The sequence below is a fragment of the Rhinolophus hipposideros genome (assembly GCF_964194185.1).
Source record: "Rhinolophus hipposideros genome assembly, chromosome: 14".
Lineage (NCBI taxonomy): Eukaryota > Metazoa > Chordata > Mammalia > Chiroptera > Rhinolophidae > Rhinolophus > Rhinolophus hipposideros.
The window spans coordinates 26,957,425-26,971,623 of NC_138060.1; the positions used below are offsets into that span (position 1 = coordinate 26,957,425).

At 54.7% G+C, this 14,199-nt stretch overlaps 1 protein-coding gene across 12 annotated transcripts in view; it reads left to right on the plus strand.

The window, feature by feature from the left end:
• Positions 1 to 10,582, plus strand: part of IFT122 (intraflagellar transport 122) — a 66,061-nt gene extending 55,479 nt beyond the window's left edge. For 5 of the 12 annotated variants that reach the window (XM_081072068.1, XM_081072073.1, XM_081072078.1 and 2 more), the window contains 8 exons: positions 36 to 130; positions 3,436 to 3,536; positions 5,463 to 5,628; positions 6,577 to 6,688; positions 7,320 to 7,445; positions 9,118 to 9,194; positions 9,486 to 9,650; positions 10,136 to 10,582. In XM_081072068.1, coding sequence (XP_080928194.1) covers positions 36 to 130; positions 3,436 to 3,536; positions 5,463 to 5,628; positions 6,577 to 6,688; positions 7,320 to 7,445; positions 9,118 to 9,194; positions 9,486 to 9,650; positions 10,136 to 10,225 — 932 coding nt within the window. In that variant the 3' untranslated portion in view covers positions 10,226 to 10,582. Of the gene's footprint in view, positions 1 to 35; positions 131 to 3,435; positions 3,537 to 5,462; positions 5,629 to 6,576; positions 6,689 to 7,319; positions 7,446 to 9,117; positions 9,195 to 9,485; positions 9,651 to 10,135 lie in introns of those variants that run through there. The other 7 variants (XM_081072071.1, XM_081072074.1, XM_081072076.1 and 4 more) reach the window with 4 other exon arrangements.
• Positions 10,583 to 14,199: the final 3,617 nt, after the last annotated feature.

Consider the following 14,199-nt stretch of genomic DNA (forward strand, 5'->3'; position numbering starts at 1 on the left):
CTCCTGCCCTCCTGCCTTCCCACTGCACACCACAGATCCTGCCCAGAAGGATGTGATGCTTAGCAAGTTCCATCACTTCCAGCACTTGGCCGAGCTGTACCACGGCTACCATGCCATCCAGCGGTACATGGTAAGGTGGCCAGGAGACGGGTGCCTGGCGGGGGAGCCGCTTACTGAACTAGGCGCACTGACATGTGTTAAAGAGCAACAGACCTCTGGATGTAAAGTAAACCCACTGGGCAGGGTGACCTGCCGAGAAATCCTGCTCTCCTCCTGGGAGACAAAATTTGATTTTCTTTGATTAGCTACTTGTTTGACATGTAGCAAGCTGTGAGCTTCTGAATTAGCAAGTCAGAGCTAGAATGGGTGGGTCTTTCTAGTTGCTTGCTTCAGGTTTGGGGGACTCAGGCCGACTCTGGGTTAGTCAGACAAAGGGCTGCCTCTGAAATGATCAGGACATTCTGTGGGGCTCTCTCTCCTAGATGGGTAAAGTCCCAGCTGTAAGCAAAGACCTGAGGTCCCTCCCTGGCCCTGCCACTGGCTTGCTGTGTGACGTTGAGCTATTTACTTCCTCTCTCTGGCCCTTAGTTTCCTTCTCTATAAAACAGGAGTGTTGGCTTGATCTTCAGAGACCCAAATAGTTCTTTTTAGTTACTCCTTGATTATTTTGATTAAGCCATTTTAAATCTACCTCCTTCCAATGGAGGACAGGTGACAGATTGTCATCAGCTTCCTCATTTTGTGTATCCTCAGTCACTTAACAAATATTGATTAAGCTTCTAAGTGTTGATTAAGCTTCTACAATGTGAGCTTATCCTGTGCTGATCAGCCTGGAAGATAATATCAATAACCAACCTTTAGTGAACACTTACTGCATACGAGGCAATGTGCTGAGGACTTCATTGTATTAACTAAATCAAAGCTTTTCAGCCACACTGAAGTAAGTACTATCATCCCCATTTTAGAGATGAGGAAACTGAGGTGCTGGATAGAGACATCCCACAGCTAGTAAGTAGGAGAGCCAGGATTTGAACCCAGACAGTCTGGCTCCATAGCCTGTGCTTTTAGTCTCTCCCTGCCCCTGCCCTCTAACTTTGAGAAGGTAGACCACTGGCTTAACACCCAGCTCCACTGTGTGACCTTTGGCAAGTTGTTTACTTTCCTCTGTGCTTGTGCTTCCTTCTCTATACAATTGGGGGTAATAACAGTACCTACTGTACGGGGTCGTTGTGAGGATTAAATGAGTTAATATTAGAAAAGCACTTGAAAGGGTGTCTGGCACAGAGTGACCCTAGGTGAATGTCAGCTTCTCCTACTGCCCGGTACAGAGGCTTCAAAAGAGGTTTCCATTGGTCTGCTCTCTCAGGTTGAGCAATTTACAGTTCTTGGACCATCTCAAAGGCCCGGCCTTCCACGTGGGCACCTCTTTGCCCCTCGTTTGTGCTGAACTCTCAGCACATTGTTTGTCTCTGGGGAAAGTCTGACAAGAAAGTCTCCTCTGATAGGCTCTGCCTGAGCCATCCATCAAGCCTGCTTCTCATCTCTCACCCACACTAGGGTCAGTGGTCTCAAGGGACCTCATCTTCCCTTACAGTCCTTTCAGGGCCCCTTAGCTCACCTGGAAAGAAGACACCCCCAAAAAAAGACCCCAGACTCAACTTAGTCTTGAAAGTCGGCCCCAGCTCAATCTCAACTTGCCTGAGCGACACTGGAGCCCAGCTCTTTCTCTTCTCACTCTTCCTCCTCTACACCTGGGGATGTGGGCTTTGGGGGTGGATCTCCTCTCTGTAACACCTGAGCTCTGCTCCAGGACCTACGTGCAACTGTTGAGCTTGTGACAGCTTCACACTACCTGGTAGCCCTGGCTGTTCATTCTAGTAAGGCTTCTTTGGGCCATTCCTTTATTCAACAAATGCCTGCTGTGTGACAGGACACAGTGGTAAACAAGACATCGTCCCTGCCCCTGAGGAGTTCCTAGTCTAATAACAAGCAGTTGCAGTACAGTTCCCCCAAAGAAAAGCTTAGAGGCCTAAGAAGACTTCCTGGAGGAGGTGACCCCTAAGCCAAGAGCATGGAGATAAGTAAGAATGGGGCAAGTGAAGAGGAGAAGGAAGGACATTCCTGACAGAGGTCACAGCATATGCAAAGGCCTGCAGGTGGGTGGTATTTTAGGGTTTGGCCTCAGGGCCCAGCAGAGCAGCTAGGATTCAGAGCAGATTGGAAAGGAAAGCAGCAGAGTTTTCCTGAGATCATGGCTTCTTTCCCAGAGGACAGGTGTTCATCCTGAGGTGTTCAACCTCCTCCCTTCACCCTGTACTTCCTGGGACATTTCTTAGCTTCCACAGATAGTACAGTGTAACCAGAGGTAGGCTTCTCCCTGGCTCTCACCCAGAAAAGGATACAGGCTCAGGTTTTCTTGGGTTCTTGGAACTAACAGAGGCTACAGACATTTAAGTGAGAACTAAAGAGAGAATTCTGGGCTCTGAACCTAAGTGTAGTGTAAAGCGAGTCCTAGTGAATTTAGACCAATTAAGGCTTAGGTCCTGGTGGCTCAGTGAGGAGGATTGGTCTAGTAAGACCTTTCAGGAAATGTCAGTTTATTATCATGTAAGTGCTTGAGAGGGAGGGGCAGCTGGCCTGATTTAAGCATTGTCATCTAAAGCAGTCTCAGTTTGCACACATTGTGCCAGATTACTTCAAAACAGTATTCTTAACCTTTAATGGACCCTTTCAGATAGAATATTCTCTGTGGTCTGCTGTGTGGATCTTCTGGCAGCCTCGAGGTACAGAAGACCTATTCATTCTGCTAACACATGTTGAGCGCCTGTGCAATTAGGGCCTGTGCCAGGTGCTGGGCACAGGGATGAGCGCTGAGGGGCTCCACCGCATGTGTTTGTTTGGTGGGCATCGAATGGGCAAGCTGCAGTTGGAGAGCAGAGAAGAGGTGTGCGATTTCATGCTCTGAAGGGTTAACTGCCTCTCATTAAAGACACGTTTATAGTGTGGTCATGTCCTAAATTGCACAGAGGTCTTCTCTTTTAGAGCTAATTGGGGACGACTTGAGCTCATGGAAATGGAATCATTACGAACCCCAGCAGCAGTGCCACTCAGAAGACAGACATGCTTGGGCTTTGGAACCGGACCTGGGTTTGAGTCCCAGCTGTGCCTTTCTCCAGCCGCATGATTTGGTCAGGTGATGTGTCTGGGCCTCGGTTTGCCCATCAGTACAGTGAGGATGAAAATCTATCCCTCACAGGACTGTGTTAAAGACCACGTGAGACAGTGGCTATCAAGCACCCTGTGTACAGTAGGTGCTCATTAAGCAGATCTGCTCCTTTACTGAAGTATCTTGGAATTATTGGTGTCTGCCTTTTGGCCTGGCCCGGCTGCGGCTCAGTTGAAGAATTCAGTTCCTGTTTGCTTTTCTCGCTGCAGGAGGAGCCGTTCAGTTTCCATCTTCCCGAAACCCTCTTCAACATCTCCAGGTTCCTGCTGCACAGCCTGACCAAGGACACCCCCTTGGGCATCTCTAAAGTGTATCCTCTCTCTTACCCCCGCTCTCTGTCCCACCCCTCTGTCTAATGGCCCCGAGAAGTTCTTCCCAGAGCACTTTGCTGGCAGAACCTTCCCTTTCTCCAGCAGCCCTCAGGGAAGAGAGAGAGCTTACCCGCTGCTGCCGTTTGCTGTGGAAGAGGCTCAGCCAGGAAGGCCAGGGGGCTAGTGCCAAGAGAAGATTGGTTTTCAGGGCTCTCTGGGCTAGACCCAGCACTGGGTCTCCGGCCAACACACTGTCCAAGCTCTCCCGGAACCCACAACTGAGGGTGTCACTGAAATGGAGGAAGCACCAGGCCTTTGGGCTTGGAATCGTCCCTGGAGAGGCGGGTCGGGGGCATTTGTTCTGCCCAAGCACTTGGCCAGGCAGTAGGTGACAAAGCTGCCATCTGGGGGTGGGGGGCGGTGACAAGTGTCAGGACTGGGTTCAGTGGGATGTGTGCTGTGTTCAAGGGCGGGATGTAGCTAAGGCTGGGGCCATGTCCGAGAAGGGTGCCTTGAAGTGCTGGCAGCCATTCTGCAGGCTGAGGTAACCAGGAAGACGGTAGAGTAGATATTCCAGCAGAGTACCCAGCTCATGGGAGGGCACGGAGGTGAAGTGAATGTGGTATGCAGGAGGACAGGAAGCCTGCCCTAGGCAGCTAGCCGGGATAGACAGTGGCCTCTTTCCTTCTCTGGCTGGTGAAGGCCACAGAGGGACTGTCAGCTGAGGAGGGGCTGAGGGCCTGTGCTGCCAGAAATTACCGGGAAATGACTCAAATCTTTAAGGTCCTCCAAATCATAATTATCCCATTCTCTTCTAAATCTCAGTATTCTCTCAGCCCCTTCCCAGCCCCAACCCGACCTTCTTTCAGTAAAGAAAAAGGCCTCCCAGGAGAGGACTCAGAGGTGCTAATTGGTGGCATCTCTAAAAGGTCCCAGGCCCTTTTCTTTTTCAGGCCCATCATTTATATTTCAGGGGAAACCCCCAAATCAAGCCATGCCTTCATTGACTACATTGACCTGTTGGGGTCTTAGCACCTGCACCCAACCTTTCCAGCAAGTTCCATTCAAGTCAGCAGAATTTGATTGAACCCCTGTCCTGAACTTCACCCTATGCTGTCTGCCGGGGACCTGGAAATGGCTCCTGACACAGTCCTTGACTTTGAGGAGTCAGAGTGGAGACACAGACAAGGAAACTCACCTCCCCACTGGGGGTGTGGGGAGCAGGAACCTCAGGCAGGAAAATGGGGTGGAGGCATGGGACTTGGGCCTCAGTGGTTAGCTGAGGCTTGCCAGGGGGAAGTGGGGAAGGGCATTCACAGGTGGGGTGGGGAGGAAGTGCAGGCCGGGCCTGGGCACAGCCAGCATTTGAGGTGACCTGAGATTGAACACAAAGGCTTGTGAGCCTCAGACGGAGGAGCTCCAAGGAAGGCCTCAGCAGAGGAGGCTGACACTTAGAATTCGCTGTGACTCTTGGGGAAGTACAGGCAGAGGGAAGTGCTCTGGGGGCCAGACCTAAGGGCGGCTCCCCAGGCAGTCTGGACCAGGCTCTATCTGACAGAGCTGGAGCAGGAGAGCAGTTGTGCCAGGCATTCTTGGGCCTAGCTGGCAGGCTGGGCTAGGTGGGGAGAGTCATTTTGTCCTGGTCAGGGTACAAGATGAGCTATCAGCGGGCCGAGACAACCTAGACAAGGTTAAAATATTAATGGAAACTGCATTGTCTTTATCTCTGAAAAAAATCCCCAAGCCTTAATATCCGAGAAACACACTCACATCCCACAAATGAACAAAGCAGTCCTCAGACTCCTGCCCATGCCCTCCTGGCCCCAGCCTGGGCTGTGTTCCAGCACAGGCTCACTCCGAGGGTGGGCATTGCCAGTTCTCGGGCCCCCTGTGGCCTTTGCTGTCCTTAACCCTGTCATCGGCAGGAACACACTCTTCACTCTAGCCAAGCAAAGCAAGGCCCTGGGTGCCTACAAGCTGGCCCGGCACGCCTATGACAAGCTGCAGGGCCTGCATATTCCCGCCAAGTTCCAGAAGTCCATTGAGCTGGGCAGCCTGACCATCCGCTCCAAGCCCTTCCATGACAGCGAGGTGAGGGCATGCCCCACTTGGGTTAGAGTCTTCTCCTTCTCTCCGACCTCCTCTTTGGACATCTCCTGAGGCTTTCTTGCCCGACCTGAGTTCCATTTGAGAGATGGCTGCTGTGCTTTCAGGGCTCTGTGCCCCCTCCCCTGCCTAAGCCCTGGCTTGCCAACTCCTTCCACTCTCCCCTCTCCGCCTCCTCTGGTCTTTACTCAGCACCCTTCAGAAACTCCCTTAGGGGTCCGGCTGCAACCCACAGCTCCCCTGAGTCCCACAGCCCTGCCCTCCCAAGGCTCCGTGCATGCTGTGGCCACCCCACACTGCTCTGCCCCTAGCCTCTCTCCACAGCTCCGTGTCCGGGTAGCTCTGCCTTCACCTCAACCTAGGAGCCTCTGCCCTAGCCCACCTTCTTTCTGGAACCAAGTTATTGCTGTCCAGTAAATCTAACCCATGTATCTGCAGCCCAGTCTATGCCTCAGCCTTCTTTCCTCTAACCCAACCAGCTACCATCTTTCACAGTCCCCTCCTTCCAGCTCAGAGCAGAGATTTAGCATCAGACACACACATGACTTCAGATCCCAGCTGCACCTTTCCTGGCTATGTCTCAATCCTGAGCCTCGGTTTCCTCCTCTATCAAACGGGGATGTGCATAATAATAGCTTTCCCACAGGTGGCTGTGAGGATGTATGAGCCAGCGCAGGTGACGTGCTTAGCACAGCACCTGGAGCATGGTAAGTGGCCAGTAAGTGTGGCCATGGTTATTGTCATTCCTGCCAGAACAGTGCTGCGGAGCCCTGCCTGTGACAGCGAGCCCCAAGTGACACTCCTCCAGTGTCTCTGTAGGACCTTACTCTGCTTCACAGCACAGAGCCCCAGGCCCAGTGCCCCCTCCCCACGCACCCAGGTGGCCTTTCCTCTGGGCAGCCAGGCCCAGTCTGGTGCTTGTGTTTTCCGCAGGAGCTGGTGCCTTTGTGCTACCGCTGTTCCACCAACAACCCGTTGCTAAACAACCTGGGCAATGTTTGCATCAACTGCCGCCAGCCCTTCGTCTTCTCTGCCTCTTCCTACGGTGAGTCCGGCACGTACGGATGGACACCATTGGACGGCTGGGCTCATTCCACTGCTTATTGGACACACGTGTTCTGATTTGTAAAATGAGGGCAGTGTGACACCCACCCTGCCTGACACACAGTCGTTCAGAGTTCCCAGAGACAGGACCCACAATGCTGCCCAAACCTGAAGCACCCACTCCTCAGAACCTGGTGTGGGGCTTTGCATAACGTAAATGCTCCAGGAAAGAGGCCCCTGACTGGGCACTTGGTCTGGGAGACTGAGGTGGGTTCTCAAGTCCCAGCTCCTTCTATGTTGATATAGGATCAGAAGCCCCTTCCCGTAGCTGGGCAGAGGCCTTGCCTCTTCCCTTGGAGAGGAGCCCATCCAGCTATTAGGGGGAAGAAGGAGGAGCTGAGGCTCCCAGTTCTCACCCCCGTCACACACGTGCACACCCCCACCCCATTCCCCGCTGCCCCCAGACATGGTGCCGGCACGAGGGGGCCCTGCTGCGTGTGCTTGCTTTCAGAAAAGCCTGCTTCTGAGTGGGGAGGGCTCTGTGATCCCCCACCTTCTCTCATGCTGCCTGGCAAGAGTGAGCAGCCCTTTGCTGCCACCGGGTTGCCATCCCCGTACCCTGTGCCCTCCAGAGGTGCTGCACCTGGTGGAGTTCTACCTGGAGGAGGGGATCACTGACGAAGAAGCCGTGTCCCTCATTGACCTGGAGACACCAAGACACAAGCACGAGAACAAATGGCAAGAGATCGCCAGCAGCAGTACCCTGGCACCGGGCTGGGCCTGTGTGTGCCAGCCGAGCACAGGGCCTGGGTGCGAGGAGGGGGCGGGACGCCTGGTAGGACGGTTGGGCCAGCTGGGGCAAGGGCACGGCAGGCAGTCGCAGAGCAATTGGAGAGGCCCATATGGTGGCAGGGACACAGGCCAGACATAGGCAGAGCTGGCCAGACTGAAATGTGCAGGATGGGACAGCGCGAGCCCACAGGCCCAGAAGTGGCATGTGGATGAGGAGACGGGACCTTGGCCTTTACCTGTGCTTCATTCCCCCGAGGGCCCCCCACCCATCCCTGGCTCCTAAAAGGCGCTATCCATGCTTCTGGCCACACAGAGCTGAGGGGTGACTAACATGGCATATGACCTCTGTATTCATGGCCCCAACTCTTCTAGTCAGGTCACTTTTATGTACAAGGGACAGCACAACTAGAGAGGCTGAGCAAGCAAAAGAGTGTGAAGCAGCCTAGCCGTAGGTGGACACTTAGCCAGACCCACGTGCTCACTCGGCACTGGCAGGAGGCTGCCTTGTCCTTTGGCTCTGCTGTCCTCTGGGTGGCATCATTCTTGGGCAGCACCCACCCATCCCCATCAGCTGTGCAGACGCTGCATCCCATCTGCCTTGCAACCCCTCGAAAAGGGTTGACACTCCTCCCAACATGTCAGCCCAAACCCCCAGGCACATCCTTGCTGGAACAACTTGGGCCAAAGGCCACAGCTCAGCTTCTCCCTGTGGCCAGGACCGTGTTCATTGTCCTGCTGGACACGGGAGGAGGGCTTCTGCACGCTCCCTCCTGTTAGCACATGCAGCTGGGTCAGCAGGTCTGGGTGGGCTGGGAATCTGCGTGTCTACCAGCTTCCAGGTAATGCCGATGCCACTGGCCCATAGAGCACGTTTTGAGGAGCAGAGGGAGAGGAAAACCCAGGGAGCTGAAGAAGGGAGACAGAAAACATGTCCACACACCAGTCCTCTGCACACACACACACACACACACACACACACATCAGATACTTAGGCTGGATTGTTGCTGCCGTGTGGAGCCACGTCCTGTACCTGACCCCGTCCCAGCAGCCTCCAGTGCCAGGGGTGGGGGAGCCTTCCTCATGGGAGTCCCACGGCCTTGCCCTCACGTCAGCTCTTCCAACACTGTCTGGCAGAGGTGGCAGCTCCCTAGGGACTTTCAGCCTAACCTGGCTGGCCTCAGGATCTGCAGGAGCTCTCACCCCCTTCTCCGTGAGCTATGACCTGTGAGGCCATCATCTCAAGTGCCTGCAAACCACCTGGCAAGTCCCAGGTGTTTCCCCAGGAATTGCCAATTTGCTGGCCCATCATTTCTATTCCCACACATGGCAGGCCCACGAGAGCCATAGAGTGGTCCGTGTGGGGCGGCGAAGAGCCCATCAGAGCTCTTTTCCCTCCTTCCCCACCTGTGCACTGGGGCCTGGCCTCACCCTCTGTGATCAGGGCTGTCTGCTCCCTGGCCTGTGTTCCCTCCATTCCTCCATCTGGAGACCTGTCCTGTGGACCCTGCCACCCTTCCCCAGAGCCATAGGGAGACACACAAGGCCCGGATGGAGCTCCTGTGAGTCAGCACATTGGGTGGAGGGCGAGGCCTGTTTCCTGCGTGGCCTCGGGTTCTATCCTTGACCAGACCCCTCCAGATTCCCAGACTCTGAGACTGGACGAGACCGTGGACGCCATGGGAGATGACCCATTCACAGCAAAGCTGAGCTTTGAGGTAAGGGTGCCCCCGTGAGTGAGGGGCTGCTGAGGCCAGCGGAGCCTGTTGGGAGGGTGGTGTCAGGTCCCTTCTATACACGCTCCTTGGTGTAAAGAGGAACTTGCTTCCTGTTGGGGGGCTTTTGTGACCAGAGATGGCCAACGGGCTACATGCCCTGCCAGGGGAAGCTCTGGGATCCGCCCTGGCCACTCGCCCAAATTCTGGGATCATGAGCCAAATGAACCTGTCGCTGTGGCTGAGGGAGGGCTCTGGTGCCCTGTGCTTCCCGCCCGCCCGCCCGCCCTGCAGCAGGGCGGATCGGAGTTCGTGCCTGTGGTGGTGAACCGGTCGGTGCTGCGCTCCATGAGCCGGCGGGACGTCCTCATCAAGCGCTGGCCCCCACCCCTGCAGTGGCAGTACTTCCGCTCACTCCTGCCCGACGCCTCCATCACCATGTGCCCCTCCTGCTTCCAGGTACCCTGCCCACTGCCTGCAGCTCATGCAAGGCTCCTGGTGTCTTCTTTCTGCTTTTCCATTTCCCGAATGTCCCCTTGGGGAGGCTGGGCATCTGGGAGGAGCACAAGTGATCCCTGGACAGCCTTGGCCTTGGCTGTTCAGGGAGAAGAGGCTTAGCTTTCTTTAGGCCCTCCCTCCTCTTGCTTGTATCCCATGTGCTGTCTGGCGCAGACTTGCCCCTGACCCTGGGCTCTCTGTACCTGACCTTAATCTTGGAGGGCTGGACAAGTGTGATTCGCCTGTGAACTTCATTTAGAAAACGGGGCTTCAGACCCTTCTCCCCCGCCACTCCCAGTCCCTGGACAAAGGAGCCCTGGATCTGGTGTGCTCGCCCTGACTCACTGTCAAGCAGCCACCTCTGCTTGGAAGGGCAACAGTCCGTGCCAGGCTCGGGGCTGATGCCCGCAGGGCTGCGGCCCCGGGTCACGGCCGTCTTTCCTCAGATGTTCCACTCGGAGGACTACGAGCTGCTGGTGCTTCAGCACACCTGCTGCCCCTACTGCCGGAGACGCGTGGACGACCCCAGCCCCTGACTGGCACCGCGGGGACCGCCGTCTCCCTCCAGGCCACCTTGTAGGCAGCGCAGAAGGAAGAGAGTTCAACTGTCAGAATGTGTCTTCTGCCCAGATGAAGCTTGTATTTTAGGGAGGGGACGCGTGTAACCACGGAATTCCTATTTATGGCATTTCATACCTTGTAAATAGCACCAGGAGATGGAGAAGAGAATGTACATGTATTTTCTAAGAAACAAAATCTGGTACTTTCAGAACGGCTCTGAGTTGTTCGTGGCAGGCTGCTGGAGTCCACAGATCGGTCAGACCATTAACGTGTACGCTTTGGGAACAGATTGCCTCAATAATTACAAATAAAAGGGCTACTTATTTTCATCAGTGTCCACATTTTAGCAAATCTTCATATTGTCTGCAACTTAATTTCCTTATGCAAACGTGCACCTGTTCCTAATTTGATCTGAGAGGAACATTACGTTTGCGTTCTCTTAAAATGTAATCTAATCGAAATGGCAATATGGGAGTGAGTAGGGGTATGGGGTCTATTTACTTATATATTTTGGTTTAACGGGGCTCCTTCTTGACAAGAAATAAGATACCTGGCTCCAAAGAAGATGGCAAGGAGGGCCCCTCCCCAGAGGTTCTGGAGTCCACCCTCCACTTCCCACCTGGGCCAGGACCCCTCCTCCACCACCTTTCCCAGCTCCAAAGAGGCCTAAACCCAACCTGAGGCTTTCTCCTTCCCTCCAGCTCCTGAAGCCAGAAGGTTCCAATTGAGGTTCCACTACGGTCCCTTCCCCTGAGCATGAACAGTGTCTGATTTGGAGCTCAAGGGCATGGGTGGGTAGCAAACAGGAGCTGGGGAGGGAGAGGGCATCTCATGTCTCAGTTCTCACACCAGCCCTATGAGGAAGGGTTATGATTTCCGTTCTACAGCCACGGGGGCAGGTGGAGGTGCTGGGGCCCAGGGAGCTCACCTGGCTCTGGGTGGGAAGCCCCTCATCTGTCCATCCCTGAGGCCCCTCTCCCTTTACCCTGCACTCGACCTGCCCAGGAGGGAGCAAGCAAGGGCTGTATTCAAAGTCTTGAAGCAGGAGGAAGGGAAATGGCCTGTCAGAGAATGTGTAGAAAACCACCCTCGTGATTAGTGGTAGCTTACAGGGCACCTGTGAAGTGGGCAGATCGCAACCAAGGTCCTCATTGGAGGGATGAAGAGGGGAACGGCTGCAGAGGCCAGCCAGTGGTGAGTGCCAGAGCTGAACCTCTGCCCCACCCCATCTCCCTGCCTCCATCTGCATCTCTCTTTGGAGATGATGGAGAAAGGGAGCCAGACAGTTGTGCCAACAGAACTCCTCCGTTGAGTGTCTAATTACTTACGATCATGCATGCTCTCTCTTGCTAAACATTTATTAATGTGTTAGGATTTCCATTAGCGCATTACTTGAACCGAAATCATTTGCATATGGCTGGGGAAAAAGGGGGAGAGAAAGAAAACAGCCCCAGCCACCCAACAGGCAGGCGTCAATCACAGTGACAGATCAGATGGTCTACGGCTAGAGGCGGGGGGGAGGCGGGAGGGGGCCCAGATGAGACTCCAGCAGGCATCCTTTCAGCCAAATAACACAAAAATGAGGGTATGCCGTGCCAGGTTCTGCTGCCGTGGGGAAGCTGAGCTCTGGAGGCCTGAGTCTTGAGAAACAATGACCATAGTTCCCATTAAGTCAAGTGCTTGCTGAGTGCCAGACCCTGTGCTAAGCACTTTCCATGTATCATTTCATCCTCAACAGCCTCCAAGGATGCCCATTATACAGATGATGAAACTGAGGCTCAGCGATGCACTCTTTTTATTCAACAAATATTTATTGAGCCAAGACAGAACTCACAGCCAGGTACAGCCTGGGTACAGCACCCAGGCGCACATAAGCCTATGTTCTGCTCTCCTATCCCGACCTGGAGGGGTCTTGACCATGTCCAGTCCTCTCTCCAAAGCTCAGTTTTCTGGTGCATACAAAAGAGCCCCCTCCAGTTCTGACACTGGTTCAGGCCTCTGACACTGAGGTTCAGTCTTTGTCTGATGACCTCACAACCCCTGCATACTATGAGGAAGGCCCCACAGGGATCTTGAGGTACCCATTGCACTAAGAGAAGACTGAGGTCCAGAGAGAGGAGTGGCTACCAGACGCCACACAACTTGGAAGTGGTTCAGGCTGCACTCGATCCTGACCTCTTGTCTCCAGATCCTCAACATTGTTCCCACATTCTTAGCCGGAGAAAACAAGGAAGCGGGGGATGGGGACTGGGTAGCCCTGAAAGAACCCCAAGCCAGACCTTAGGTGGGCCTGGCTCTCAGCCAGCTGAATGTTCCCACCTATCCCCAGCAAGGCTACCAAAGCCAGGAGCCTCTTGGGACTCTCAGTGGGCAGGTGACCCTTCTCCAAGGTTGCTGCCAACTGAAGAGACCACGTGACCTTCCATTTGTACCAGCCTTGCCCTCAAGGCAGGTAGGAGCCCCAGCAAAGAGACCAGCACTGCGCAGGGCTCTCACCCTGGGCCAGGCACTTACTCCATGATATTCCCTCACCCAGACTCCAGAACATTCCTAAAATGCAAACCTGATGATGCTCCATCCTTGCTTGTAACCATCAGAGCCCCCGACTGCCAGCCAGGCAGAGACCGACTCCGAGTCCTCCCTCTGTCCCTCCCAGACACGCCATCCCAGGTCCCCAGCCCCTCCAGTGCCTCCATACCAGCTGGCCCGCCCCTCCCCGGGCCTTGGCCCTGTTAGCGCCTGCTGAAGCTGAGGGTCTCCCACGTTCCCTCCTGCTCCACATCTTGTTCCGCTGGGTCCCCACAGCACTGGGGCTGGGAGCAAATTCCCACCTCTCGTGGTTATTCGTTTTTCCCTGCTGCCCCCTGAGCCCAGGAGCTCCTTGAGGGCAGGGACTGGGTAGGATTAATCTCAGTGTCCCCAGCACCCAGCCCAGGGCCTGGTGCATAGAGGTGTTTGGCAAACACTGGGTAGGACTGAAAGAGGGAGGGAGGGAGGAAAGAAAAGAGGAAGAAGGAAAGGGAGGCAGGAGGAGGAGAAGGAAGGGTAGGAAAGTCAGTCTGTCCCCGTTTCCATCTTCCCCATTGACATTTTTGGCTCAGTCTAAGGCCTCACAGCCTGGTGACACAGCCAGGTGGGGCGAAGCCAGTGAGGAGGTGGGAAGAGGAAGGAGGGGGAGAGGCAGCTGCTGACCAAGCAGCACCTCCGTGCAGAGGCTTACGAGCTATTTGTGCACTGCTGCTAAGGCCTAATCCTCCCTGGGCGAGGCAGAGCCCTACACCTGGGCTCCCAGAGGGCTGGGCTGGGGAAGCCCTGAGGTGGCCACGTCTGTCTTCAGAGGCAGCTAACATAACCCCCACCCCGCCCTGGGTCCCCAGCATTCACAGCTCCTCACAGCTTGTTCTCAGCGTAGCCAAAAGAGAGGCTGAGGTGGCACGGGCTCAGAAAGTCACCCACGCTCAGGCTTGGCCACTGGCCTGGCCACTGGCTCCTCTGGCTGAGGAGTTAGATGGCCTGGGGGCCATAATTCCAGCTCTCCTCAGGAAACTTAACCCTCTGAGCCTGTTTCCTCATTGTTCAGAGGAAAGGGAGACCTCTCCACAGGGGCCAGGAGCACTTGTTCATTTATTTGACATATATTTATTGGGCACTTACTCTGGTCTGTGAGCTCAGATGCAGCAAAGAACAGGCTAGGCCAGCCCTCCTTGCTAGAAAGAGACGGGCAGCCCCACTGAGGAGACAAATAAGACTGTTGCTGATAGTGATTAAATAGTAGAAAATGAACATGGTGGGGGTAGGAGCTCTGGTTTGTAGAGTTCTGGGGGCCCTCCAAGGACATGAGTTGTGAGCCGATACCTGAATGAGAATCAGAAGAGGACCACACTTTTAGCAACACTCACTGATCACTAACAGGCACCAGAGCAGGAAACTGAGGCACAGGAAAGAGAGG